The sequence below is a fragment of the Bos indicus genome, chromosome 17 (genome assembly GCF_029378745.1).
Source record: "Bos indicus isolate NIAB-ARS_2022 breed Sahiwal x Tharparkar chromosome 17, NIAB-ARS_B.indTharparkar_mat_pri_1.0, whole genome shotgun sequence".
NCBI classification, from domain to species: domain Eukaryota; kingdom Metazoa; phylum Chordata; class Mammalia; order Artiodactyla; family Bovidae; genus Bos; species Bos indicus.
The window spans coordinates 53189368-53215944 of record NC_091776.1 but is presented as its reverse complement, the minus strand read 5'-3'; the positions used below and the strand labels follow the sequence as shown (position 1 = coordinate 53215944).

Below are 26577 nucleotides of genomic sequence, written 5' to 3'. Positions count from 1 at the left end.
GACTCCAGAAGACACACAGAAACATTTTCTTTTTTAAATGCAAAAAAATTATCTTCCTTCAGATACAATAGAGAAACTCCAAGCAAAAAAGGAAATGAGAAGCGTGTGTTGGAGTAAGTCCTGTTGTGAGCACCAGGTAAACACTCCATATTCAGTCCCTTAAGAACAATGGATTTTTGGCTCCTTTGCCTGAGATATCCTTACAGGGCACTGGGGCCAGGTCACAGAAGGCATTAGAAACACTCAACACAAAGAAATCTCATAAACAGGACAGTCTCCCCTTCTCCCCTAAACTCATGCCCCTATGGAGGGAGCAAATACTGAATCACATTAGAAAATGTAAATAAGATGGGAAAACTGAGGTTAAACAGCTATTGAACTTGTGGACATGACAGAGAAGGCCCCCTCTCTCTGGCCAGGTTGGTGAAATGCTCTGGGTGAGAGGTAAAAAGATCCATGGGTGGGCGAGAGGGCAACCCTGCTGAGTGGGGTGCAGTGCCCACAGGCTAAGAGCCAGGTCCAGTACAGGCCTGAGACGGTGGGGACAGGGGTCAGGCACTCACAGCTCCCAACGACCTCTGGTCTGACGGGCCCGGGCAGGCCCTGCCACTGCCTCTCTGTGCGGAGGAAGCTGTGCTAAGCCGGGGCCGGGTGGCGCCTGCCCTGCCTTCTGCAGGCTGAGCGGCAGCAGTGTCAATCCTCACGCAGGTAGGCCTCCTGCTCCTCCGGCTCGGCCCTCTCGCTCCCGTCCTCCTGGGTTTTCTGTCGGAGTTCCTCTGTCTGTGCTTCTGCCAACTTGGTTTCCGCCTTCTGGGAAAGCTGGCGTACCTCCTGCACCTGCGATTTCACCAGCTGGATGTGACTCCTGGCCGTTATGGAGGCCTGGTCCGCGCCTGCCGGAAGATGGGCCATTTATGCTGAGTGGACACAAGGAAAGCCTAGGGGCTCTTTGTGGTTGTACCTGAGCCTCCCTGCAGAGTAGAGAACCTTCTACCTCCATATTCAGGTCTGTTTTCCTCTCTATTGTCAAAACCCTGGCATTTTCCTCCAGCTGTCAGCAGTCGTCATAATTATCAAATGCAATTCCCACAATCATCTTTATGGCTGCACAGCTCTTAGTATAGGCGTTTTAAGATTTTAATTTTTTAAACTACATTCAAGTAATACATTTCTACTTGACAATGAAGAGATCATTCACAAATTTGTCAAAGCTCTATCTTTTGGAAGTTTAAACAGCATCTTTCTCATCCTTTAAAATGTTACTGTAAAGCAACATTTCATCTACTAATTAATACTAGATGGGCTACTGTTCAATTCATGAACCATTAAGGCCAATTAATCAGTTACTGTATTCACATGGAATACTCAGGAAAAAATTGACTCTAAATTGACATAATGGCACAAACGGTATTTACTGAACATATTTTGCAGTTTTATTTTTGAATGATATCATTTTATTGATACCTGTTGCTAGTGTATTTCATCATATGAAAGTCACTCAGTCGTGTCTGACTCTTTGTGACCACATGGACTGCACAGTCCATGGAATTCTCCAGGCCAGAATCCTAGAGTGGGTAGCCATTCCCTTCTCCAGGGGATCTTCTCAACTCGGATAGAATCCAGGGCTCCTGAATTGCAGATGGATTCTTTACCAGCTGAGCCACCAGGGAAGCCCGTATAGATGCGCATATTTAATTCATCTACAGAACACTCGAGCAGTTCTTTTCTAGCTTACTGCATTAAAGAGAACCTTTAGTAGAATGTTGAAAGGTAGTGGAGAACAGCAGGCACCCTTATTTCTGACATTGATGGAAATGTTTCTCATATTTCACTATGATGTACAGCTACTTTTATGATGTTAGGAAAACTATAATTGTACTTAATTTAGGTTTAAATCATAAATGGACACTACATTTTACTGAAGCTTCTTGGGGCATACATTGATATGATTACAGAGGTGGCTTTTCTCCTTAAATCTACTGTAGATAACCTTAAGTAGTGAATTAAATGTTGATAGGTTTTGGGGTTTTTTCACTGTATGTACACAAGATCTTTTAAAATTTATTTTTATTGAAGTACAGTTGATCTACAACGTCTTAATTACTGCTGCACAGCAAGGTGATTCAGTAATACATATATTCTTTTTGCAAATATTCTTTTCCATTATGGTTTATCGTAGGATACTGCATAGAGTTCTCTCTGTAATACAGTAGGACTTTGTTGTTTATCCGTTCTATATATAAAAGCTTACATCTGCTAATCCCAACCTCCCAGTCCATCCCTCCCCAACCTCTCGGCAACTACCAGTCTGTCCTGTGTCCATGCTTGTTTCACAGATAGGTTCACTTGTGTCCTAGTTTACATTCCACAGTTACGTGATATAGTATGTATGTTTTTCTCCTCCTCAGTATGATATCTCTAGTTGCATCCATGTTGCTGCAAATGGCATTCTTTCCTTTTTACGGCCGAGTAGTAGTCCGTTGTGTACATGAACCCCCATCTTCTTTCTCCAGTCATCTGCTGATGGATATTTAGGTTGTTTCCATGTTTTGGCTATTGTAAATAGTGTTGCTATGAACACAGGGTTGCACATATCTTTTTGAATTATAGTCTTGTCTGGGTACACGCCCAGGAGCGGGGTTGCTCCACCATATGGCAGTTCTTACTTTTCTGAGTAATCTCCATTTTCTATAGCGGCTACACCAACTTACATTCCCACCAACAGTATACGAGGGTTCCCTTTCCTCCACACCCCCTCCAGCATTTGTTATTTGTAGACTCTTTAATGATGGCCATTCTGACTGGTGTGAGGTGGTACCTCATTATAGTTCTGATTTAAATTTCTCTAATAATTAGTGACGGTGAGCATCTTTTCGTGTGCCTGTTGGCCATATGTATTTCTTTGGAGAAATATCTTACATGTTTTGCCCATGTTCTGATTGGGTTTTCTTTTTGTTGCTGTTGTTGCACTGTATGAGCTGTCTGTGTATTTTGGAAATTAAGTATTGTCGGTTCACACTGTTTGCAATTATTTGCTACCATTCTGTAGGCTCTTTTTTGTTTGCTTCCTTTGTTGTGCAAAGGCTTGTAAGTTTGACTATGTCCCATTTATTTACTTTTGTTTTTATTTGTATTGCCTTGGGAGGCTGATCTAAGTAAACATTGGTATGATTTATGTCAGAGAATGTTTTGCCTATGTTCTCTTGATAAGTTTTTCCCCCCAGTGTTGAATTACAATTGTATTTTGAAGGTATATGGCTATTTTTCATTTGTGTCTATCCACAGGTGACACTGAGCTGTAGGTTTTTGCTCTAGTGCTCGTCTAGTCCAGTTTGGGTTCAGGCCTATGGCTTTGGTGGTGGTGGTTTAGTAACTAAGTTGTGACTGACTCTTTGCAACCCCATGGACTGTAGCCCACCAGGCTCCTCTGTCCACAGGATTTCTCAGGCAAGGATATCGATGCTCAACATCACATAATTATTAGAGAAATGCAAATCAAAACTATAATGAGGTACCACTTCACACCAGTGGGTTGCCATTTCCTTCTCCAGGGGATCTTCCCAACCCAGGGATCAAACCCATGTCTCCTGCATTGGCAAGCGTATTCTTTATACCATGGAAGCCCACGGTGGCTTTAGACAGTTATAGTAGTTGGGAGGCTTGTCGTCATTTTCTGGTACACTTTCTGTAACACAGGATTTATGTTTCTTGAAGATTTGATAAAATTCTCACACAAAACTGCGTGGACTTAGTGTCTAATTAGGGGGCACAGATTTTTTATGAATATTGTTTCAATTTTTGTGGTTACTCCTCTTGCTTTGATTCTTCCTGGGCCAACTTAGGATTTACATAAATATCATAATATTCTATGATTTAAAAAAATTCCCTAATAGCTCTTTCTGGGCTTTGCCAAAGCAGGGGACATAGGTTTGATCCTTGGTCGGGGAAGAGTCCACATGCTGAGGGGTGACTAAGCCTGTGTGCTACAGCTACTGAGCCTGTGCTCTAGAACCTGTGCTCTGCAACGAGAAGCCACCACCACGAGAATCTTGAGCGCCAAAGATTGCGCACCAAAGACCCAGTGCAGCCAAAAATAGATAAACTATAATAGCTCTTTCTGATGTTATTTCTGCACTCTAAAAGTTATACTTCAGTTCAGTTCAGTCGCTCAGTCATGTCCGACTCTTTGCGACCCCATGAATCACAGCACGCCAGGCCTCCCTGTCCATCACCAACTCCCGGAGTTCACTCAAACTCACGTCCATCGAGTCAGTGATGCCATCCAGCCATCTCATCCTGTTGTCCCTTCTCCTCCTGCCCCCAATCCAAACCTTATTTTCCTTATTCTTTACAAGGAACCAGGTTTTTTGCCTTTTTGACTATTTTTTCGTCGTCTTATACCTTTTATTTGGCACTGTCTGAATTTATTTGCTTTTCCTAACTTACTGGGCTAAAAGTTTATTTTCAGTACCTCCTGGTACAGGGAACATTACCTGTCATTTATGGTTGCTGTGTTTTGTATTTATGACATTCATCTTTAAATAAGGGGTCCATTTCTATTTAAGAGCTACTTTGTCTACAACGCTCTAGGTCTCTGCTATTAATGAGACTTGTCATGAGAGTTCTGAGTACTTTCAAATTTCCATTTTTCTTTATTGAGGTATAGCTGATTTACAACAGTATAGAAGTTTTAGGTGTACAACATAACTATTCACAACTTTTAAAGGTTCTAAACCACTTAGTTGTTATAATAATATGTGCAGCTCTATTTCTCATGCTGTACATCTTCGTAGTTTATTTTATACACTACCTCTTCATCCCCTTCCCACTCCCCATTTGTAACTACTAGTTTGTTCTCTATACCCATGAGTCTGTTTTGTTATATTCACTAGTTTTCTTTTTTAGATTCCACACCTAAGTGATATACAGTACTTATTGGTGTCTGACATTTTACTAAGCCTAAACCCTGCAAGTACATCCATACTGCTGCAAATGGCAAAATTTCATTCTTTTGTGGCAGAGCAGTATACACACACACTACATCTTTATCAATTCATCTGCTGATGGACACTTAGGTTGCTTCCAAATCTTGGCTACTGTAAATAATGCTATGAACATAGGAGCACATACATCTTTTCAAATTCATAATCAGCAGAACCTGTAGGATCTTATTTGCAATTGACATTCTCTATTGTAATTTTGTTCCTGTTTATTTTAAAATTTTTCTTTTTGTTTCACTGGAAAGGAAAGATGATGCTCAGTTTTAAACCTTAAAAGTGTACAAGTTGCTTTGTTACAATAAAACTAAATGTGTACACAAAAAAAAACAACAAAAAAAACCAAATTCATAGTTTAGATTTCTTCAGATATATACCCAGGAGTAGAAAGTAATTAGGGCTTCCCAAGTGGTGCTAGTGGTTAAGAATCCACCTGCCAATGCAAGAGATATAAGAGAAATGGATTTGGTCCCTGGGTTGGGAAGATCCCCTAGAGGAGGAAATGGCAACCCATGCCAGTAGTCTTGCCTGGAGAATCCTCAGGGACAGAGGAGCCTGGCAGGCTACAATCCATAGGGTTGCACAGAGTTTGACATGACTGAAGCAACTTAACACACATGCACACAGCACAGAAAGGAACTGCTGGATCATATAATAGTGGTTTTTTTTTTTTTTTTTTTTGGATGTGCTGCACACAGCAAAAAGAAAAGAAAAAAAAAAAGATTGTAGGATTTTAGTTCCCTCACCAGGGACTGAACCTGTGCCCTTGGCAGTGAAAGCATAGAGTCCTAACCACTGGGCAGCCACAGAATTCCCCGTTTTCAGTTTTATTATTTATCTTTACAATTCTTTAAAAAGAAGGTTTTGAGTAGTTGATTTACAATGGTGTGCTTCAGGTGTACAATAAAGTGAATCAGCTATACATATACATCTATCTGCTCTTCTTTAGATTCTTTTCCCATATAGGTCACTACAGACTGTTGAGTTCCCTGTGCTATACAGCAGGGCCTTAATAGTTACCTGTTTTATATATATAGTATCTATGTGTCAATCCTAAGCTTCCAATTTATTCCCACCCTCAACCTTTCCCTCTGAAAACCGTAAGTTTGTTTTCTATATTTGTGACTCTATTTATCTTTCTAAGTTATTTTGCCTTTTTTGGTTCCATATATAAGTGATGTCATATACGGCTTTCTCTGACTTCGCTAAGTATGACCCTCTCTAGGTCCATCCATGTTGTTGCAGTATTATTTCATTCTTTATATGGCTGAGTTATATCCCACTGTATATATGTGCCACATCTTTCTCATTGCTGTGGCTGCTCCTAGGGCATGTGGGCTCAATGGTTGCAGTTCCCAAGCTCTAGAGCACAGGCTAGGTTGCTCCTTGACATGTGGGATCTTCCTAGACCAGGGCACAAACCTACGTGTCCTGAATCGGCAAGCAGATCCTCTACCACTGAGCCACCAGGGAAGCCCAGTATGTACTACATCTTCTTTATCCACTCCTGTTGATGGATAGTTTGGTTGCTGCCACATCTTACCTATTATAAGTGTTGCTGTAGTCAATATTGGTGTGCCTGTATTTTTTTTGAATTATGCTTTTCTCTGGATATATACCCAAGAGTGGGATTGCTGGATCATATGGTAGTCCTACTTTTAGTTTTTTAAGGAACCGCCATACTATTCTCCATAGTGGTTGTACCAATTTTTCATTCCCACCAACAGTGTAGGAGGGTTCCCTTTACCTTTCAGCATTTATTGCTTGTACTTTTTGGTGATGGCCAGTGTGAAGTGACATCTCATTGCAGTTTTGATTTGTATTTCTCTAATTAGTGAAGCTGCGCATGTTTTCATGTGCTGTTGGCCATAGGTATTTCTTCTTTGGAGAAATATCTACTTGACTGTTCTGCCCATTTTTTTATTTTTTTTTGTTGTTTCGTTGTATGAGCTCTTTGTGTATTTTGTAGATTAATCCTTTGTGGGTTGCTTCATTTTCAAGTATTTTCTCCCACACTGAGGGTTTTCTTTTTATGAGTTCCTTTGCTATGCAAAAGCTTTTATGTCTAATTAGGTCCCATTTGTTTTTATTTTCATTATTCTAGCAGGTGGATCAAAAAAGACATTGCTGCAATTTATGTCAGAGAGTGTTCTGTGTTTTCCTCTAAGAGTTTTATCATATCCAGCCTTACATTTAGGTCTTTAAATCCATTTTGATGTTATTTTTGAGTATGGTGTTAGGGATCATTCTAATTTCATTCATTTACTTGTAGATGTCGTTTCCCCAGCACCACTTTTTGAAGAGACTGTCTTTTCTCCACTGTATATTCTTGCCTCCTTTGTCATAGATTAGTTGACCATAGGTGTGTAGGTTTATTTTTGAGGAACCACAATACTGTTTACCACAGTTGGCTACACCGTTTTACATCATCACCAACAGTGTACTAGGGTTACCTTTTTTCCACATTCTCACCAACATTTGTTATTTATGATCCTCTTTGATAATAGCCATGCTGACAGGTGTGAGGTGATATTTCATCGTGGTTTTGACTTGCATTTCCCTGATGCTTAGCAACACTGTGTATCATTTCATGCACCTGTTTGGCCATCTATATGTCTTTGGAAAATCGTTCAGGTCTTCTGTCCATTTTAAAATCAGGGTTTTTTTTTTAATATACTTGAGTTGTGCAAGTTAAATTTCCATTTTTATTTTTGGTGAGGAAGGGGATATCAACTAATTTTCTGAGTCTTTGTCACTTGGCATAAAAATCAATTTTTGTACATGTTTATATACTATTTGTATTTGAAGAGTTTTTTTTTTGGTGGGGGCAACATTTTGTATTCAGTGTATATATTTGGTTAGGCTTAAAAAAAAAAAATTATCCTGTTCCAACACCTAATCGCTTTTTTCATGTTTTGACCTATGAGCCTGAGATATGTGTAAAGCTCAATTTCTCCTTGTAAATCTATCAGATTTTGGCTTATTAGGCACACATTTCGAGTGGTGTCTTGATAAACTGTTCTGTCCCTTTTAATGTTTTCTGTCTTGAATCCCTCTTCTAACACTGCTGTCACCTTTTTGCTCAGCTTTTTGATATTTAAGTTTATCTTAAAATACCCAATCTTCCTATCTGTTATTTTAGATGTGCCTCTGTAAACAGTTTTAGCTAGAATTATTTTTTAATACGAAGTATCATTTAGTAAGTAAATTTATTCTTTATTGTGATTACTGATGGTTGAACATGTTCCTTTACTTTGCGTTTTCTAATTAACAGGCTTTATTTCTTCAACCTGTAGCCTTAACTGAATTTATTAAGTTTTCTTTGTCCCTTCCCCCAGCACTTCTTCTTGAAGTGTTTAACAATGTCTATGTTAAGCCAACGTCTCCCTTCTCAAACAACAAAGCTTAGCATGCTTTCACTGCTTTCCCAAACTGATTTGATTACTTAAAAATTTAACATTCAGAGCTTCTGACAAGTTGTACTAAGTTTTGTTCATTATTTCTGTATCTCAGGTGCTTCTAATTTTTTTTTTAAACACTTTTCCAGAAAGTACATGCCAACTGGTAAACCTTGAGTCTCTGTAGGAAGGTCTTTCACTCTTACATTTTAATGATATTTGAATGATTACTGATTTGTCACCTTGTATCTTAGGGTTGCAGATATCCTTCCTCTGGGGCTTATCTTATGGCTCAGAAGGTAAAGAATCTGCCTGCAATGCAAGAGACCAACGGGTTTGATCCCTGGATTGGGAAAATCCCCTGGAGAAGAATGGCTTCCCACTCCTGCATTCTTGCTTGGAGAATTCCGTGAACAGAAGAGCCTGGTGGATTACAGTCCACGGGGTTGCAAAGAGTTGGACACAACTGAAAAACTAACACACTCACGCATATACTTCCTTTGTAAGTATTCTATTTTTTCTTATAGTTTTTAGGATTTTTCTTTGTATATTTTACATTCTGAATATTTTCTTGCCATGTGAGATAGACTTATATTTTAAATTCTGTTCAGAACCTTTGTGAGCCCCTTCAGTCAGTTCTGGGAAAACGTCTTTTTCTTAGATAATGCTTGTAGTTTACCTTCCCTCTTTGTTCCTGCTAGACCTTAAGCTGGCCTAGTGAGTGGTGAAGGCTGCCTGGCGATGTTCTCAGCAAGGCTCCCTCTTCACTGTGCCTGGAGACCCTGCCCCCATCTTTGGTGTGCCACTAATGCTAGTTCACGCTTCTGTTGTTTTGGTCTTCATTCCAGTCCTGTTTGCAGAATCTCTTGATTCCTTGGGCATTAGTTAACTAAGAATTCCTTCTGTATCTACTTAAAACATCTTTTACATCTTTAAGATTTCAGAAAACAAACATTTTAACAAACCAGTTTCTTAAGAATTTTTATGTTGACATAGTTTGGGACCATTCAGGTAAGATGTTAAATGAGGATTTCCCTCAAAATACACTGGAAAATCATTCAACCTCAAGCCTACTGGATGGATAGTGATGGTTAGAAAACCCCTGGTGAATGGGGCACCATTCTATACTGGGAGGCACTAAGGTAGAGAGGATGATGCCCTGGCTACCAGGGACAAAGGCTTTAGGATTTGACCTAACTTGTTGAATCCCAGTTTGGCTGCTCACTTACTGGGTACCACAGCATGTTCGGTGAATTATGTAACCCCCTCTATCTGCCAGTTTCTTCATCTGTAAAGTGGGAATGATAATAACTCCTACTTTAAAAAGAACTGCAGGGATTAAAAGTATCTATAAAATGTTTACCACAAAGCCTGAGATACAGATAGATTATCTAGGTTACTAAAAAAGTAAAATCCTTAACTATTTGCAAGCAATCAAAATTTCCAACTGACAGTTTTATCATTTTTCATTTTCTATACCATCTAGCTTCTACTGGTCTGGTCTACAAGGGCATTAATTTTTTCTTTGTGTAAATGAAAACAATATGCTGGAAATGGGAACATCTTCTCACAAAGAGCCACAGTATCCCTCATTTTTTGGCTGGATGTAAACTCCAACAGCACCTCTACAGTACAAACTTTAACCTACCTGTTTGGTAGGCAGCTTCTGCTGCCATCTCTGAAAGACTAACTGCAGTCATCCAGGTGGTTTCCAGCTTCAGGTACTCTTGTTGTTTTGAAGTCATCTATAAATTAAACAAAAGCGCTTCAGACAACATGACTCTTCATTAGTATTAAGCACATTTAAATGGACTTCTTCAGTTCAATAGCAGTTTGAGAGGACAGTTACTGGTAAAACACCTTCATTTAATAATTTAGATACCACAATGAGGTAGGAGCACTAACAGAATAATCCAAGTAACTCTTTGCTTACCTCAACTCTGGCTCCTATGATCACCTGCCACACTTCATCTTCCTCCTGTGAATTCATTTTCCCAAGTAAACTTGTGTATTGTCGGTACAGAGAAATTAAGGTATAAACAGCCTACAAATACAGAAGAAATTAGTAAAATAAGTGAGATGTATTAGGGTGAGACTTACATCTCAATGGGATAGAAGTCCCATTGCTGCAAACTGGCTATTCATTGAACTTCACCACTGTGAGGGATGGATTGGGAGTTTGGGATTAGCAGAAGCAAACCATTATATAGAGAATGGATAAACAACAGAGTCCTACTATATAGCACAGGGAACTAAATTCGCTATCCTGTGATGAGCCATATGGAAAGGAATATGAAAAATGTATGTGTGTGTATATATATGTGTGTGTGTGTGTATATATATATATGCTAAATGTGTGTGTGTGTGTATATATATATAAAAAAAAAAAACAATCCCATTTACCACTGCAACAAAATGAATAAAATATCTAGCAATAAACTTAAGACAAAAGACCTGTACTCAGAAAATGTAAGATACTGACGAAAGAACTCAAAGGTGATACAAACAGATAAGAGACATACACCATGTTCCTGGATTGGAAAAATCAGTATTGTGGAAATGACCATACTATCCAAAGCAACCTACAGATTCAATGCAATCCCAATCGAATTGCCAAGGGCATTTTCACAGAATTAGAACAAAATTTTACATTTTATATGGAAACACAAAAGACCCCAAATAGTGAAAGCAATCTTGAGAAACAAGAATGGGGCTGGAGGAACCAGGCTCCCTGACCTCAGACTGTACTACAGTTAGAGTAATCAAAATAATATGGTAGAGAAATATAGATAATGGAATAGTATTAGAAAGTTCAGAGATAAACCCACAAAACTATGACCACCTAATCTATGACAAGGCAAGAATATACAATGGAACAAAGACAGTCTCTTTAATAACTGGTGCTGGGAAAACAGGACAGCTACATGCAAAAGAATGAGAACACTCCCTAACACCATACACAAAAAATAAAATGGATTAAAGACCTAAATGTAAAGCCAAATACTATAAATTGCTCAGAGGAAAACATAGGCAGAACAGTCTTTGACATACATCACAGCAAGATCTTTTTCAATCCACTGCCTAGAATAATGAAAATAAACAAATAGGGTCTAATTAAAGCTTCTGCACAGCAAAGGAAACCATAAACAAAACTAAAAGACAACCCTCAGCATGGAGAAAATATGTGCAAATGAAGCAACTGACAAGAGATTAATCTCCGAAGTATACAAATGGCTCATGCAGCTCAATATCAAAAAAACAACCCAATCAAAACATGGACAACAGACGTAAACAGACGTTTCTCCCCAAAAGACATACAGATGGCCAAAAAGCACATGAAAAGACGCTCCACAGTACCAGTCAGAGAAAGGCAAACTGCAATGAGGTATCACCTCACACTGTCAGAATGGCCAGCATTAAAAAATCTATGAACAAACTCTGGAGAGGGCGTGGAGAAAAGGGGACCCTCCTACACTGATGGTGGGAACGTAAACTGGTACAACCACTATGGAGACCAATACGGAGGTTCCTTAAAAAACTAAAAATAGAACTACCGTATGACCCAACAATCCCACTCTTAGGCATATATCCAGAGAAAACCATCATTTAAAAGAAGGCATATACCTTAATGTTCACTGCAGCACTATTTACAATAGCCAGGACATGAAAGCAATCTAAATGTCCATCAACAGAGAAACAGATTAAAAAGATGTGGTACATATATACAACAGAATATTATTCAGTCATAAAAAGGAATGAAATAAATAGTAACATTTGCAGGGATATGGATGGATCTAGAGGGTGTCATACAGAATGAAGTAAGTCAGAAGGAGGAAAAAAAATCGCCTAATATTGCTTATATGTGCAATCTAGAAAAATGGTACAGGTAAACTGATTTGCAAAGCAACTTTTTTTGGTCAAGGGCCAGAGAGTGGTCTGTTTGCAACTATTCAACTCATGAAAGCTGTCATAGACAACACACAAATGAAACTGGCCATGTTCCAATCAAACTACAAACACAGGCAAGACTGGATTTGATCCGTGAGCCATAGTTTGCTAATGATGGATTTAGATGATCAAGACTTAACGAGGAGACACTTACCTTAGTATATTCAGTGATTGCTTCGATCAATGCATATGTGGTCTGAGAGAGAAAGGTAGAGGTGCTATCTGTTACCAAAGACACAGCCCTCCTCATTAATGTATCGTTACTAAGAGAATGAGGCTCTGGTTTCTGAAAGACACAAACATTTTTACTTAACTTTTAACCTAAAAATCAAGCTGAGATCACAGCCAAGGAAAAAATGTAATTCCCACACTACAACTACATTCTGCTGCTTCTGTGTTAACTTTTTCTTTTAAAGCTTTATTTGTGCTATTAAAGACAACATATGAAAATGATTCTACAGTATGGTTTCTACCTACTTTTTTTATTTGTCATTCTCTGCTCCGAAGAGCAAAGTATTCCTTTTTATAAAAGACTTAGTACTTATAATCACAAATTTCACAAAGGTATGATTCTTCATTACCACAGTGCTAGATGCTTGGGATATAAAGATAAGAATCTTAAAGATTTCAGATGGAGGAGGAGGAGTTGGAGCTAAGAGTGAACTAGAGAATTAATACAATCAAGTACCATGGGTGCTATGGAAGAAGTCTGGAGGGGTGCACATAAGGGAGCAATCACATCTGTGTTAAATGACAATAGCTTAGAAAAGGTTTCACAGAGTTGATAAGGAGTTCAGCTGAGCGTAAGAAAGTAAACGGCTGGTGGAGAGGGTGAATCCCTCTTGATTGAGCTGTACAGTCTTGGTTGGGGGGAGCAGGGAGACTCTTTCCTCTGACCTCAGCTGTTTTATTTGAAAAAAACAAAAACCAGTATAACCAGCTCATGAGTTAAGGGGGCTGTGACCACCTTGATTAAATACTAGAAACTGTGATGACTCTCCCCTTTTTCTCCCTCAGCAGAGGACTTACTGTATCAGAACTAACAAACCAACCCCTCTATCATCTGTTATCTCTTTTTTGCTATTTAGAGCATAAACACATGGAGGGGGCCTGGGTTTGATCCCTGATCTGGGAATTAGATCCGACATGTGGCAACTAAGAGTTCAAATGCCACCATAAAGATCAAAGATCTCATGTGCTGCAACTAAGACCTGGTGCAGCCAAAAAAAGATACATGAATAAATCATGAATTATATTTATCACACTTTTCATTTGATCAAATAAATAAGAATTTATTAAGTACCTTGCACTGAAGAGCTAGAGAGCAAAGAATGATATCCTCTCTGCTCATGAAAAGCTAATTTTGACTTATTCTGGTAAGTTAAGTCTTGCTAATACCCTCCATTAAAAAAATATAAATTTATTTATTTTTATACCATGCTCAGTTGTGTCTGACTCTTTGCAACCCTATGGACTGCAGCCCACCAGACTCTTCTGCCCATGGGATTTCCTAGGCAAGAATACTGGAGTGTGTTGCCATTTCCTCCTCCAGGGGACCTTCCCAACCCAGGGATCAAACCCCGGATCTCCTGTGTCTCCTGCATTGCAGGCGACTCTTTACCTGCTGAGCCTTTTGGCTTCATAAAACGCCTTCCATTTTACAGTGCTCATTTACTTGTCCCTCACAACAGTCCACGTATTATTATGTCTTTTTTTAAGATGAGAAAATGGAAGCTCAGAATAGTTATGTAACTCTTTCCAAACCAAACCTCCTCACTCCAAAGTTTCGTTTGTATTCTGCTGACTCAGAGTCAAATGTATGATCACCAAATATCAAAATATACAACATAAGTGGTCAGAAAAGGGAGGTCATTGCTGGCAAGTAACTAAGAAGGCTTTAAAAAGAGGTGGGGGAGTTCCCTTGTGGTCCAGTGGTTAAGAATCAGCCGGCCAATGGAAGGGACTCAAGTTCAGTCTCTGGTTGGGGAAGATTCCACATGCCCGTGAGGCAACTAAGCCCGTGTGTCACAACTACTGAGCCTGCGCTCCATGAGAAGCCACTGCAGTGAGAAGCCTACACACAACTAGAGAGTAGTCCCTGCTCACTGAAACTAGAGAAACCCTGAGTGCAGCAATGAAGACCAGCACAGCCAAAATGAATAAATACGCTAAAAACGACAACAAACACACACGGGGGTGGGACTTGTGTCTGAAGACAAGTAGGATTAGAATGGACAGGTATCCTGGGTTAGATGAAACGAGGAGAATACATATGATGCAAGCAGGGGCTATTTGGGAATCTAGCCTGGTTGCTGAACTGTGAGGAAGTTCTCTGAATTTTAGTTTTTTGACACAAAATGGAGAGCCACTGTAGGCTCTGAAGAACGGAAGTGGCAATGCTTTTCCTGCAGGAGAGTGAGTTGAGGCTCCTGTCAACCAAAGGGTCCTGGCATCTGACCCAGAACTGAGTGAGGTAACTAGGGCTTAAGAACAATAAACAAACTACAAAGGACAAACAAAAAATCTTTTGGAGGAAGAAAGAAAAGGCTGTCCTAATTATGACTGAAAATAACTTGGTGTCCAAGTAAGCATTTTTAGGTTAAAGATTCATCAGTCTGCAGAGACGAGGGCCGAGTACGGCACAGAAAGGAAAGGGCTCATGAGAGAGCCTCAGGAGATGCTGAAAATACTTGTGAAAAAGGGAATTAATCTTGCTGTCATGATTAACCACACATTTAAGTATCAAGTACATTTTGCCAAAATGTTTGCTGGTTTCCTATTTAGTTCTTCCTGATAAGGCATATAACCAATGGTTTTAAAATAAGATGTCACTTCCCTATCAGCTGTCTAGTTGACAGCTCTATCTAGACATCATTTGCAAAACCAAACTCTTAAATTTCCTCCTCTCAAAACCCACTCCTCTCCATCCCAGTATCTGGCAACACCATTCTTTCAGTTGCTGAGGCCTTTTAAAACCACTGGAAATAAGTTATATACTTTACATCTAACCCAACAGCAACACCTGCTGACCGTCAACCCACTTCTCCCCACCTGATTCAGGCCCACGATCATCTCATGCCTGGACCCCAACTGGTCTTTTTAGTTCCACACAACAACCTTTAAAAACTTATGTCAGGGGTGGGAGGGAGGCTGAAGAAGGGAAAGTATATACGTATACTTATTATTATATTTACTTGGCCAACAAAGGTTCGTCTAGTCAAGGCTATGGTTTTTCCTGTGGTCATGTATGGATGTGAGAGTTGGACTGTGAAGAAGGCTGAGCGCCAAAGAATTGATGCCTTTGAACTGTGGTGTTGGAGAAGACTCTTGAGAGTCCCTTGGACTGCAAGGAGATCCAACCAGTCCATTCTGAAGGAAATCAGCCCTGGGATTTCTTTGGAAGGAATGATGCTAAAGCTGAAACTCCAGTACTTTGGCCACCTCATGCGAAGAGTTGACTCATTGGAAAAGACTCTGATGCTGGGAGGGATTGGGGGCAGGAGGAGAAGGGGACGACAGAGGATGAGATGGCTGGATGGCATCACTGACTCGATGGACATGAGTCTGAGTGAACTCCGGGAGTTGGTGATGGACAGGGAGGCCTGGCGTGCTGTGATTCATGGGGTTGCAAAGAGTCGGACATGACTGAGCGACTGAACTGAACTAAACTGGTAGCTGATTCACACTGTTGTATTGGAGAAACCAACACAACAGTTTAAAGCAACTATCCTACAATTAAACATAAATTAAAAAAAAATTTATGTCAGACCATAATAATCTTATGTTAAAATCCCCAGTGGCTTCTTTATCATAATAAATTCCAATGCTTACAACGGCCCACAAAGTACAAACATCTAAGTACATTTTGACCTTCCGCTATCTGTGAGCTCATCTTTTTTCTCTCATTCCACTTTTTCTTCCTCCTCCTCTCCAGAATGTGAGATTTACAAAAGCAGAAATCTTGATTTACTTAGTCTCTTGTGTATGACACATAAAAGTTGCCCCATAAAGTTTTGTTCAATGAAAAGATTATTGTTCTGTAATACATTATTTTCTTTCTTCCCTTTTTATACAATTTGACCAAACTGACATACCAGTTTCTACCAAATGACCAAAATGAGGATATTAATATATCTGCTCAGCTATGAAACAATGCTGATACAGCATACCATCACCTGGGGCTGGGGAGAGCACTGGGTGAAAACCATTAGAGCTTGTCAGATGCTTCATCGCCTATTTGAGACTTCAGAGGACACAGTACACAAAGACCAAAAACACTGAGTGACAAGATGGTACTTCACCTGGGCAATAGGAACTGCACACAGAGTGACCCCAAATCCCACAGCCACCGTTTTGTGCCATGGTCTTATCAATTCCGAGAAACAGCGCTTCTTAAAGTTAGCCACGACTGGAACACACTGTCTGTACCTAGAAACAGAGTTTAATAAGTTTAATAAGGCACAACCACCCATCTGGAAGAACCTCTTCAATTTACGTGGAGGGGGTGGAGACTCAAAGTGGGGCCAGGCTGGAACCCAAATGACGACGTAGGGTGCCTTTTCACAGGACGGGACTCAGTGAGCAGCGGGCGGACTAGAGAGGCCTGGACTCGCACAAACAGGCAATCGCTACTTGGCTCCCCCCGCGCGGGAATGAGGGCGGATGGTGGTGGAGTTTGAGAGGTACCAGGTGTAGACGTGTAAATAGTGGTCTCAAAGCTTTTTAAAAACTAAGGCCCAAATAAAAACGCTTCTGCAGGCAGGATTTAGCGCTGGTCCTCCGGCCTAGGCTGCAAAGGGTCTGATGGTCCTTGCGACACGACGTGGAGCCCGCAGGCGCTGCGAGGGGAACCAGGCCTGCTTGGAAGCCGAACACTTCCGGAACTCCTCCCCCCTCAGGGAAAATTCCCTCCGGCAAGCCACCGCCAGCCCAGGCCTTTCCCCTTAATTCTCCCCTGTGACTTCAAGAGGCCAACCGAAGTCATTTCGCGGGCAGACCGAGACGCCCCCAAAAGACAGCCCGAAGTGGGGGAATGCTCTTTCGGCAGGTGAACAACGAAAAATGCGTCAGTGGGACGTGAAGTCCGGGCGTGTCCCGGGGGTAGAGGCCTCAGACCTGGAGTAGGGGCGGGGCGTCCTCAAACCTCCGGGAGGGGCGGGACGCCGTGACCCGCTCGGCCGAGAAGCGAAGCGCGAGCCCGCAACGCCGGGGCTGCAGTCTGGTTACGGCGCTCCCAGAGTTCCCACTCTCCGTCCGACCCTGACCTCCTACACGACCGCAGCGGTACCTGAAAAGCGAGGATACGCTCCGAGAAAGCCAACTCCGTAGAGCCGCCATTCCGCGGCGGCAGGACGCCAGTCGCACACGCCGGAAGTGATGGCACTTCGCGAGCAGGGGGCGGGGAGCGGCCGCCACTTGAGAGGGCTTAGTCCCATGACCACGCCCCAGCCCGAGAGCGCAGTCGGGATTGGACAGACGATGAAAGGGGCGGGGCTGAAGGTAACGGCAGAAACCGCGTTGCCAGACACCTAACCGCCAGAGCTTCCGCGTGGGGCGCGGCGGGGCGGAGCCGACCCTGGGGTAGAGGGAGCCGAGCGAAGTCGGCCGTCGCCAAGGGTGTTTGGACAGGGTCTCGGGTCCTCGCCCCTGGAGAGTTCTCTGGTTGGCTGGCCGGCCGTGCGGGTCCGTCAGGACAGAGGTCGGAGGCGGAGCAGAGGTCGGAGGCGGAGCAGCGCCCTGGAGGGCAGGTGGTTGGGGCCGGGTGCGGGGCGGGAGGTGGGAGGGGCAGGGAGCCGGGCAGGCGGCGCTGTCACTTCAGCACCAGGAAGTAGGTGGTCCAACCGGCCAGCAGCAGCGCCCCGATGAGCACCGTGTAGCTGAGGAGCACGAAGGCCAGCAGCTCTCGCAGAAGCTGCAGCACGTGGATGGTGGACGAGGTCGGCATCGCCCTACGCGGGAGGCCCGAGAACCTGCAGGGTGGGGGCACCCAGGAGACCTTGAGCACGCCAAGAGGACGGTTCTTTCGCTAGACCAACCTCCGCTGAACACTAAGCGAGCGCAACCGAGTCCCGCACCGTTAGAGGCAGTGTGGACACGGGGCTAGACTAGGACCTCTAAAAAGTATAAACACACCTTCCTAAGGCTGCTGCTGCTAAGTCACGTCAGTCGTGTCCGACTCTGTGCGACCCCATAGACGGCAGCCCACCAGGCTCCCATTCCTGGGATTCTCCAGGCAAGAATATGGAGTGGGTTGCCATTTCCTTCTCTAGTGCATGAAAGTGACAAGTGAAGTTGCTCAGTCGTGTCCGACTCTTCGCGACCCCATGGACTGCAGCCTACCAGGCTCCTCCGTCCATGGGATTTCCCAGGCAAGAGTACTGGAGTAGGTTGCCATTGCCCTCTCCGAGGCTAAGGAAGCCCAAAGGACTGATTTTCTCCCTAACAACCCACGTGGACACTGTCTACATTTATATCATATAGTTCTTTTAAACTGAACGTTCTCATTCTTTGGCTCCTGATCTGGATCTGAGCTCGGAGCAGGGAAGCCTGGAGAGGAGAGTTCCCAGCTCCCGCTGCTGCACTGGTCTTCATCTCCAGCCCTCTCCTCCCATCCACCTCCTGCATTTTTAATGTTGTGAGTGTTGTTAATGGGCTAATGGAGTAAAGCTTGCTTTTTGCCATCATTCAAGCCGCAGCCCCAGCTGTCAGCGCTGCTTAGGAGAGGAAAAGAGATCGTTTTGAGTAGGGGGAAAGCAGCGGGCCCTCACTGCAGCCCTTCTGCAATTTTTCTGGCCCCAAGGCTTATCTATTTACAAGAGTCCGAGGACCGCTGCTTTATGGCCAGCCAGGATCGCAGGAGTGCCAAGAGGTGGGTATCAGTTTGACTCTGGGCTTATCTCTTTGCCCATTGTGCTCTTGGCATCCGCTCCAGCCCTCTATCTTCCACCTCGGATGGAATCAGATGGTAACAATTACAAACCAATTCTTTACCTCCACTGCTGCCCTGCCCAGCAACACCCCTCAGTGCCAGCCACCAACTTCCCTGTCTCCCCATTTCACTCACTCAACCAAGTTTCCACGAATCCTCCACTGTGGCAGCTCTGCGGTCCCTCTCCGGTCTGCTGTCCGAAGGTAGGCTTGTGTGCGCTCCAGTGATGTCGGCAAAGCTGAGGGACTTTCAGGCAGCAGCTGCACTCACCAACTAGGTGTGGTCTAGAGACCAATCACAACCTCCACGTGGTCCCTGAGCTCTCACGGAGCTGCGCACAGGCAAGTCCAGACCAGGCAGGGCGCTGGCAGGCTTGCCCACCCTCTGCCTGTGTCACCATCACAGCCCACACGGCTCTGAGGTTGCCTGCAAAAGCTCCTGTCTTAGAGGCGCTGAGCAAGTGGTACACAGGGGGGATTTCATGGCCCTTCTGCCTGGCTTTTCTAAACACTGTGGATGGGATACAGTCCAGATTCTTTTCTAACAAACTTCCACAAACAGCAGTCCCATCCTTGAGTCTCAGACAAGAAGAACCACTGTACATACAACATTCACTTATGACTGTCCAACTAAAGCAAAAACTTTAGCTTTTTTGTCTTAAAACATGCAATTACAAGCATTTGTGTGAGAACTAGCTCAGAAAACCAAGAGCTCTCAAGTGCTAGATTCTAATTCAGAGTTGCAGTTTAGAGACTTATTATATAGACACCTTCGCAATGTACCTACTTCCAATTTCAACTCCTCCAAATGTTAAGGTTAAAAGAACCAGTCAGGATTCCAGCCAATAAAGAACAGACCCTTTCCCAGATGTAACAATGAAGGGAAAAGAAAGCACAAACTTTATGCTGCTCCCCATTCCTGTTTTTTGTAGTAGTTTGTAGTTAAGACTATGTTTTGACCTTTAAAAAAAAACAGGCAGCATGGACATCAACACTTTTATCAACATCTTCATCCAGAAGCCAAATGGCTCTCTAATTTGATCAGGATCTCTTATTATCAAATCATTGCCCCGCTGCAGCCGGGTTGAAAACAGGAGCGGAACATTATCAAGCTGCGTGCAGGAAGCCAGTGAGTAATTACTCCCCACAGAGACCTGGTCATCTGGAGGGCTGTGTCCTGCCGAGTCACAGGCAAGTATGGCTGAGATTTATATTCTAATCCCACACCAAAGTAACATGCAAAAGGCTACTAAAATAGACCTGATTCTGTTACCCTTTAACTCTCACATCCTTCATATGGATATCTTAAGGCAGTTTTGTGTTCCAGCCTTTGTAGACTCTAATCACCACCCAATTTGGGGTATTTTATACCAACAGAGTGGCCTTCTCAGGTGGCTCAGTGGTACAGAATCCACTTGCCACTGCAGAAGACATGGGTTTGATCTCTGGGTTGGGAAGAACCCCTGGAGAAGGAAATGGCTGCCCACTTCAGTATTCTTGCCTGGGAAAAGCCCATGGATAGAAGAGCTTAGTGGGCTACAGTCCATGGGGTCGTAAAGAGTCAGACCTGACTTAGCAACTAAATAATGTCGCAGTGGAGTAACTGAAGCTGAGACACATTATGTAGCTCGCATGCATCCATTTAGAAATGAGAGTCTGAGAAATTTTACAGTACTGTCTTTGATTGCTGGATGACAAAAAACATCCTCTATTTTCTACACTATGTCATTGTTAAACCATAGGACTGAAATATATACAAGGTTCTCAAGTATAATTCATTCTGTTTATCATTCATAGTCTTATGCGGTGTCTGTATTTCTCTGCCTTGCCATCCTTAGCACAGCCCCTCTTACTGGCTGCTTTAGGCACTCAGTTCGTTCTGGTTTTTTTTAAAGAAGTATTTCTTTTTTTTGAGTTCAGCTCTGCTGAATATAAACAGTTCAACTGAAAACAAGAGACAGACTACATGTCAGATTAATTATAATCCACTTGTCATGAGGACAGAGCTACAGTGGCTGAACACATGGAAATCTCCCTTCCCAGTTCTCTTCAAGAATTAAATGTGCTGTTACCTGGATTTGGGGAGAATGGATACAGGTGTGGCTGAGTCCCTTTGCTGTCCACCTGAAACTATCACAACACTGTTAATCAGCTGTACTCCAATATACAAGAAAAACTTTACAGTGCGCTGTTTTAAACCTCCTTTAACCATTAGTCTCTTGCTCCACAGTTAAACTGGGGTTCAAATACTTATTTCTCTTTTGGCTACAATTCAAAAGTATACAGAAGGACACAAAATAGCGCCTATGCAGGCTTCTGTATCTACGGAGACTTCTTTTTGTAGGACTGCTGGTGTTGCAGAACCATCTATCCAACTAGACAAAAAGTCCAGACATGATGTAAACAATCCACCCTTTCCAAGAATAAATGTACCATTCACGTACCCGTTTTCTCAGTAAGGGCACACTTCTTTGGGACAAAGACTGCTTCAAGTATTAAGTGAACTTACACAAAGGCGTATAATATATAATTATCCCCCACTTTCTATTTGCATACAAATGGAGCAATTGAGGTTTTGAAGTCTTATGCTGAATGCATTTTTAGGAGCTGACCTAACTATGCTCAGAGCAAGAGAATGGAGAGTCATGAGTGAATGCAGACACATGAGACACAACTGAGCATCTGTTCACAGGACAAAACCCCAGCCAAGGGCACTTGCCTGGACTGGAATTGAATCCCAGGAGCCAAAAACACTGATGGACAAGGTGCATTTTATTCTCTACAGCAGCTAAGACTGAGAGCCACTGGGGCTGGAAGGTATAAACTAATCTCCCTGGGCTAACAAGGAGTTGAGAAAGGATTCCTAAAACAGGGATTGCTTTCTTTAAGACCTTTCCAAATACTGAATGTTAAAGCCAAGTTAAATTCACAAGAAGCTTATCTTTTAAATATTCCCTCTTCTACCCCTCATTTTTACATTAAAGAGATTTTTTTTAAATGCAGGATTTCTCCTTCACTCATAACATGGCATGTGCTAACAGAATTTCACTAGAGACAAAAACATGTACAGGTACTAATTAACAACAGAAATGACACCTCAGGGGACTTCCCTGGTGATCCGCTGGCTAAGACTCTGTGCTCTCAATGCAGAGGGCCTGGGTTTGATCCCTTGTCAGGGAACTAGATCCCACATGCTGCAGCAAAGAAGATCCCAAGTGCTGCAACTGAGACCCAGTGGAGCCAAATAAATAATTAAAAAAAAAAAAGAAAAGAAATGACACCTGGGGAGGGACACTGACTTTGGACCCCAGCAAAGAAGGGGGAGGGGTCAACTAATTTTGCTGGAGACTTGGGCAAGGGCTATAAAACCATTAATTTAGTCCCCTTCTTGGCCTTAACTCTTTCGGATGCTGGGACAGTGCAGGAGGGAGATTTCCAACTTCTCTGCCAGCACCTTCCCTCTTCCCTTCTACAGCCTAGCAGTCTCCCCCAGGAAAGGTAGCAGCTGGATGCCTGGATCACCAACAAGCTGCACCAGAGGGGGATGACATCACCAAACCAGGGAGCTGGGTGTTTCCTAGCATAACAAACACCGGAGGCTGTGTAAGGAGTGGCTGCAGACTGCTGGGGCAGCAGGTGTGGCACTTACCTGGGAGGGGGAGCTGCCACATGCCAAAGCAAAGCTGTCACTGCTTACGGGGGGGAACCAGCGGGATGGTGGGGCTCACGATGAGCAGGGAAGAAAACTGAAGGCATCTACCACTGAAATTTCTTAATAACATGCACTAAGAACACATCTTCAAATACATTCTCAGAAAGCTGAGTTTTCCTCAATGTAAAAAGCCCTTGATAAGTTGGGGACCCACACCAATTCAGCTGATCACAGCATAAAATCTGTTCTTCGGCAAGAAGCTCTTCCAAACCTTTTGCTTTTTTAGAAGCACTGGAATCAAAAACAGAAGGAGCCAAAACTTGCCCTGACGACCAGGTAACATAGAGACCGGTGACACTGGATGTATGGTGCCATGTTCGACAGGAAAAAACAGTCTCAAACTCAGGTATTTGAGATACCAGCCCCAGGTCCCTAACACTTGGCCACTGCCCTAGGCATGATGCACCTCCAAGAAATTCAGCACTGTTTATTAGGGGTTGGACTTCCACTTTTATTTTCATTTTTACCTGGTTGGTCCCTGCGTTCTTAAGAACTGACCCCATTTATGGCTGAACAGATTATCCATCCCCACCACGCTTCATATATTTCCAGAGGTCTCTAATGGAGATCCTGGGCTCAGAACATGAAAAACTGGGATTTCTTTTACACAGGCTGAGTCTCTTCCATTCTTCTTTAAAAAATTTAAGAACACAAAAGAGAAACTGAACGGAGAAAACAGCCTAATTTAAGAAGCTGACCCCGAAGTAAATTCTGCATTCCTGTTGTTATTCCTCCATGGAACTGCACTGCCGTTCCCGTAACTTCTTCAAAGGAGCAGTTTATTCTGTAGTTCATTGGTAAGTCTACTTGGAACACCCTAGAAAGGTTTTTCCATTAGTGACTCTAACCAGCTGGCCCCGTTGATTAGTTTAGTGGTGGCGATGACATATTCTGTACCTCCATCTTCCAGCTGGGAGAGAAATCGCAGGGCAGCAATTTCAGCAAAGGTTACACCCCCGAGGAAAAAGATCAGAGTGACTCGGTTTTCTCCTGGTTGACCTAAAATTTGAACATTTCAGAATGAAGAATTATCATTATTTTTGAAAATTATGTATTTATTTTTGGCTGTGCAGCATGTGGGATCATAGTTTCCTGACCAGGGATCAAACCCTCACCCCCAGCATTGGAATGCACAGAGTCTTAACCCCTGGACTGCAACGGAAGAACAATTTATTATCGATGCTTCTTTTCCCACCTCTTAAAAAAACTGCATCATTCCTAAGAAAAGTCGTATATGTCTTGGTACAGACAGTTCACTTGAAACTCAGGAACCATGATTTTGATCTCAATGTTTTTTCTAACTTAGGAGATCCTCAACTCAGAGGTTGAAATCTGCTACTCCTAAGGGAGTAATGCGCTCCAGTGCTTACAATGTAATTCACAACTAACAGCAGCAGTATATTGGACTCTGACTCCTAAGTCCTTTACAAATGTATAAAGCAAGTGCGTTAATATGCGAAAACCACAGAAACAGCGCATGAGTATCTGTAGATACGGGCCCTGGACTTACGTTTCTTTTGCAGTCCTGTGGGCAACGGCTGCCGTTCCTCAAAGTGGGGCCCTGGGAGGATGCGCAGAACTTCCTCAATACTCCGCCAGCCAGGCCGGGAAAGCAGCTGGGCCAGTCGCACACTGAGCGGAGCGTAACCACTGTATACGTACGATATGTCTGTGGGATTCTGTTAAATAATTGAAGAGAAAAAAGCTTGTACAGCAAGAGACAGAGAAGTGGAGCCACCTAACTGCGGCTTTTGGGGTAATGCAAAATTATTTGATTTGGCTTTGAAGTAGAAACACAAAGCCCTAAAAATAGCTTGCTCCAATGCTGAAATATCTGGCAGCAATATTGAAATATCTTTCTCTAATATCAAAATATTCTTCTCCAGTCTACTCATGCTTGGCTCTGTTCTTAGCAGCCAAGGGGTCACCTTTTTTTGTAATTTACTTTTTTTTTTCAAATCAAGAGTTTTTATTGTCTCTTTAAAACATCACAACTGAGTCCACAGAACCATCTGCTATCTTGTTGTTTCTGCAGCAGGATCACTGAGATCTTATTCATCAGCCTGCTGAACTGTTCCTTTTTCAGAAACATAGATACCATCCAAAAATTTTCTGATATCCTTGTTTTTAACTGTGGTGGCTTGCTGAATCAAAGCAGCTGAATTTGACACAAGTTCAATGTCATTTCCTTCAAGAATCAACTCATCTTTCTGGGCTTGAGATACTGAACAGGCAACCCCTGGCCTCATTCAAACCCTGCGTATATATTTTTCACCCCCAAAATTTCGGATTTCCACAAGAGAACCATTCTCCTGAATAACAACGTTGATGGGGAAGTGGGCATACACCGACCTCATCTTGTAATGGAAACCCGGTGTAACACCCTTGATCATGTTCTGTACGTGACTACAGACTGTGCGAACAGTGGCCAGTTCTTTTCTGTTTCCCCACCATTTGTCAACACGGAGCCTCTTCTTTTTCTTTCCAAGGAGACTGAGTTCTACATTGATGTGATTGAAGTCCCTCCGCAGGGTGCCTCTGGGGCCCTTCACAATAACTGTCCGTCCCTTCAAGTTAATGTCGACATTTTCTGGGATGTCGACAGTCTGGTTGCTGAGAATGGTCTTCATTCTCACAGTAGATGCGGCAAAGAGAGCTGTAATTTACTTTTAATTGGAGGATAATTACTTTACAATATTGTGTTTCTGCCATACATCAACACGAATCAGCCATGTGTGCATGTGTGCAATCGAGTCTGACTCTCTGCGACCTCATGGACTGGAGCCCACCAGGCTCCTCTGTCCATGGAATTTTCCAGGCAAAAATACTGGACTGAGTTACCATTTCTTCCTCCAGGGGATCTTCCTGACCTAGGGATCAAACCCAAGTCTCCTGCATCTGCAGACAGGTTCTACCACTAGCACCACCTGGATAGGTATACATACATCCCCTCCCTCTTGAGCCTCCCTCCTACCCCATCCCACCCCTCTAGTTTGTCACAGAGCATTGGATTTGAGCTCCGTGCGTCACACAGCAAATTCCCACTGCCTATGTATTTAACACATGGTAATGTACACGTTTCCATACTGTTCCATCCAAAGGTGCACTTTCGACGCAAACCTTCAAAAGCCACTCAAAGCATCTCTAGGAACTGAAGATGGAAAGTTGTTACTTGGTTTGGCAAGAAACTTCCTGGCAAGTAAAGTGGAACTCTCTAGCCGAGAAACAGAACCCTTGCACCTGTCAATTCTCCTTTCAGGCATTTATCCCACAAAGGGGCTTGTGCTCCAGAGGAGAAAAGACCAAAGCACAAACATATTAATGCAACACTGAATGAACTAGTGAAAGACTGCAAATGACTTGAATTTCTAATAAATCATAAAACAAGATATAACTGAAAACCACTATGGTGCAATTAAAAAGAAGTTAAAAGAATGAAGGAGGGGGGACTTCTCTGGTGGTCCAGTGGTTAGGAATCCACCTCCCAATGCAGCGGATACAGGTTCGATTTCCTAGCTGGGGAACTAAGATCTCACAAGCTGCAGGGCAACTAAACCCACACGTCATAGTAAAAGATCCCACAGGCAGCAACTGA

The 26577-nt window shown here is 42.8% G+C and overlaps 3 protein-coding genes and 1 pseudogene across 8 annotated transcripts in view; all 4 read right to left on the bottom strand.

The window, feature by feature from the left end:
- Positions 1-3: 3 nt before the first annotated feature.
- On the bottom strand, positions 4-17749 carry DIABLO (diablo IAP-binding mitochondrial protein). 6 transcript variants are annotated; one of them, XM_019977806.2, is made up of 6 exons: positions 17631-17749; positions 16645-16771; positions 12498-12629; positions 10329-10439; positions 10044-10140; positions 4-893 (listed from the first exon to the last, which is right to left on the bottom strand). In XM_019977806.2, exons 1-6 carry the CDS (start codon positions 17678-17680, stop codon positions 694-696), a joined length of 717 nt encoding a protein of 238 aa, XP_019833365.1. In that variant the 5' UTR covers positions 17681-17749; the 3' UTR covers positions 4-693. The 6 variants fall into 6 exon arrangements, with proteins under 6 accessions (XP_019833365.1, XP_019833367.1, XP_019833368.1 ...); XM_019977808.2 differs by lacking the exon at positions 17631-17749 and adding an exon at positions 17319-17463; XM_019977809.2 differs by lacking the exon at positions 17631-17749 and adding an exon at positions 17030-17234.
- Positions 17750-18152: 403 nt separating this feature from the next.
- On the bottom strand, positions 18153-21886 carry LOC139176732 (uncharacterized). The gene is made up of 2 exons (XM_070769489.1): positions 19407-21886; positions 18153-18312 (listed from the first exon to the last, which is right to left on the bottom strand). Exon 2 carries the CDS (start codon positions 18285-18287, stop codon positions 18153-18155), a length of 135 nt encoding a protein of 44 aa, XP_070625590.1. The 5' UTR covers positions 18288-18312; positions 19407-21886.
- Positions 21887-22024: 138 nt separating this feature from the next.
- VPS33A (VPS33A core subunit of CORVET and HOPS complexes) overlaps positions 22025-26577 on the bottom strand; it is a 30992-nt gene continuing 26439 nt past the window's right edge. The window contains exons 12-13 of the mRNA XM_019977836.2: positions 24493-24661; positions 22025-23981 (exon numbers count right to left, since the gene is read on the bottom strand). Coding sequence (XP_019833395.1) covers positions 23800-23981; positions 24493-24661 — 351 coding nt within the window. The 3' untranslated portion in view covers positions 22025-23799. The remainder of the gene's footprint in view (positions 23982-24492; positions 24662-26577) is intronic.
- Positions 25003-25648, bottom strand: LOC109571393 (large ribosomal subunit protein uL6 pseudogene; annotated as a pseudogene).

Coding starts and splice junctions, on each gene's coding strand:
- DIABLO (XM_019977806.2), bottom strand. CDS start 17,680: ATGGCGGCTCTACGGAGTTGGCTTTCTCGGAGCGTATCCTCGCTTTTC. Junction 12,630..16,644: donor GTGCAGTTCCTATTGCCCAG/GTGAAGTACCAT, acceptor TGTGTCTTTCAG/AAACCAGAGCCTCATTCTCT. Junction 10,440..12,497: donor CAATCACTGAATATACTAAG/GTAAGTGTCTCC, acceptor CTGTATTTGTAG/GCTGTTTATACCTTAATTTC.
- LOC139176732 (XM_070769489.1), bottom strand. CDS start 18,287: ATGCCGACCTCGTCCACCATCCACGTGCTGCAGCTTCTGCGAGAGCTG.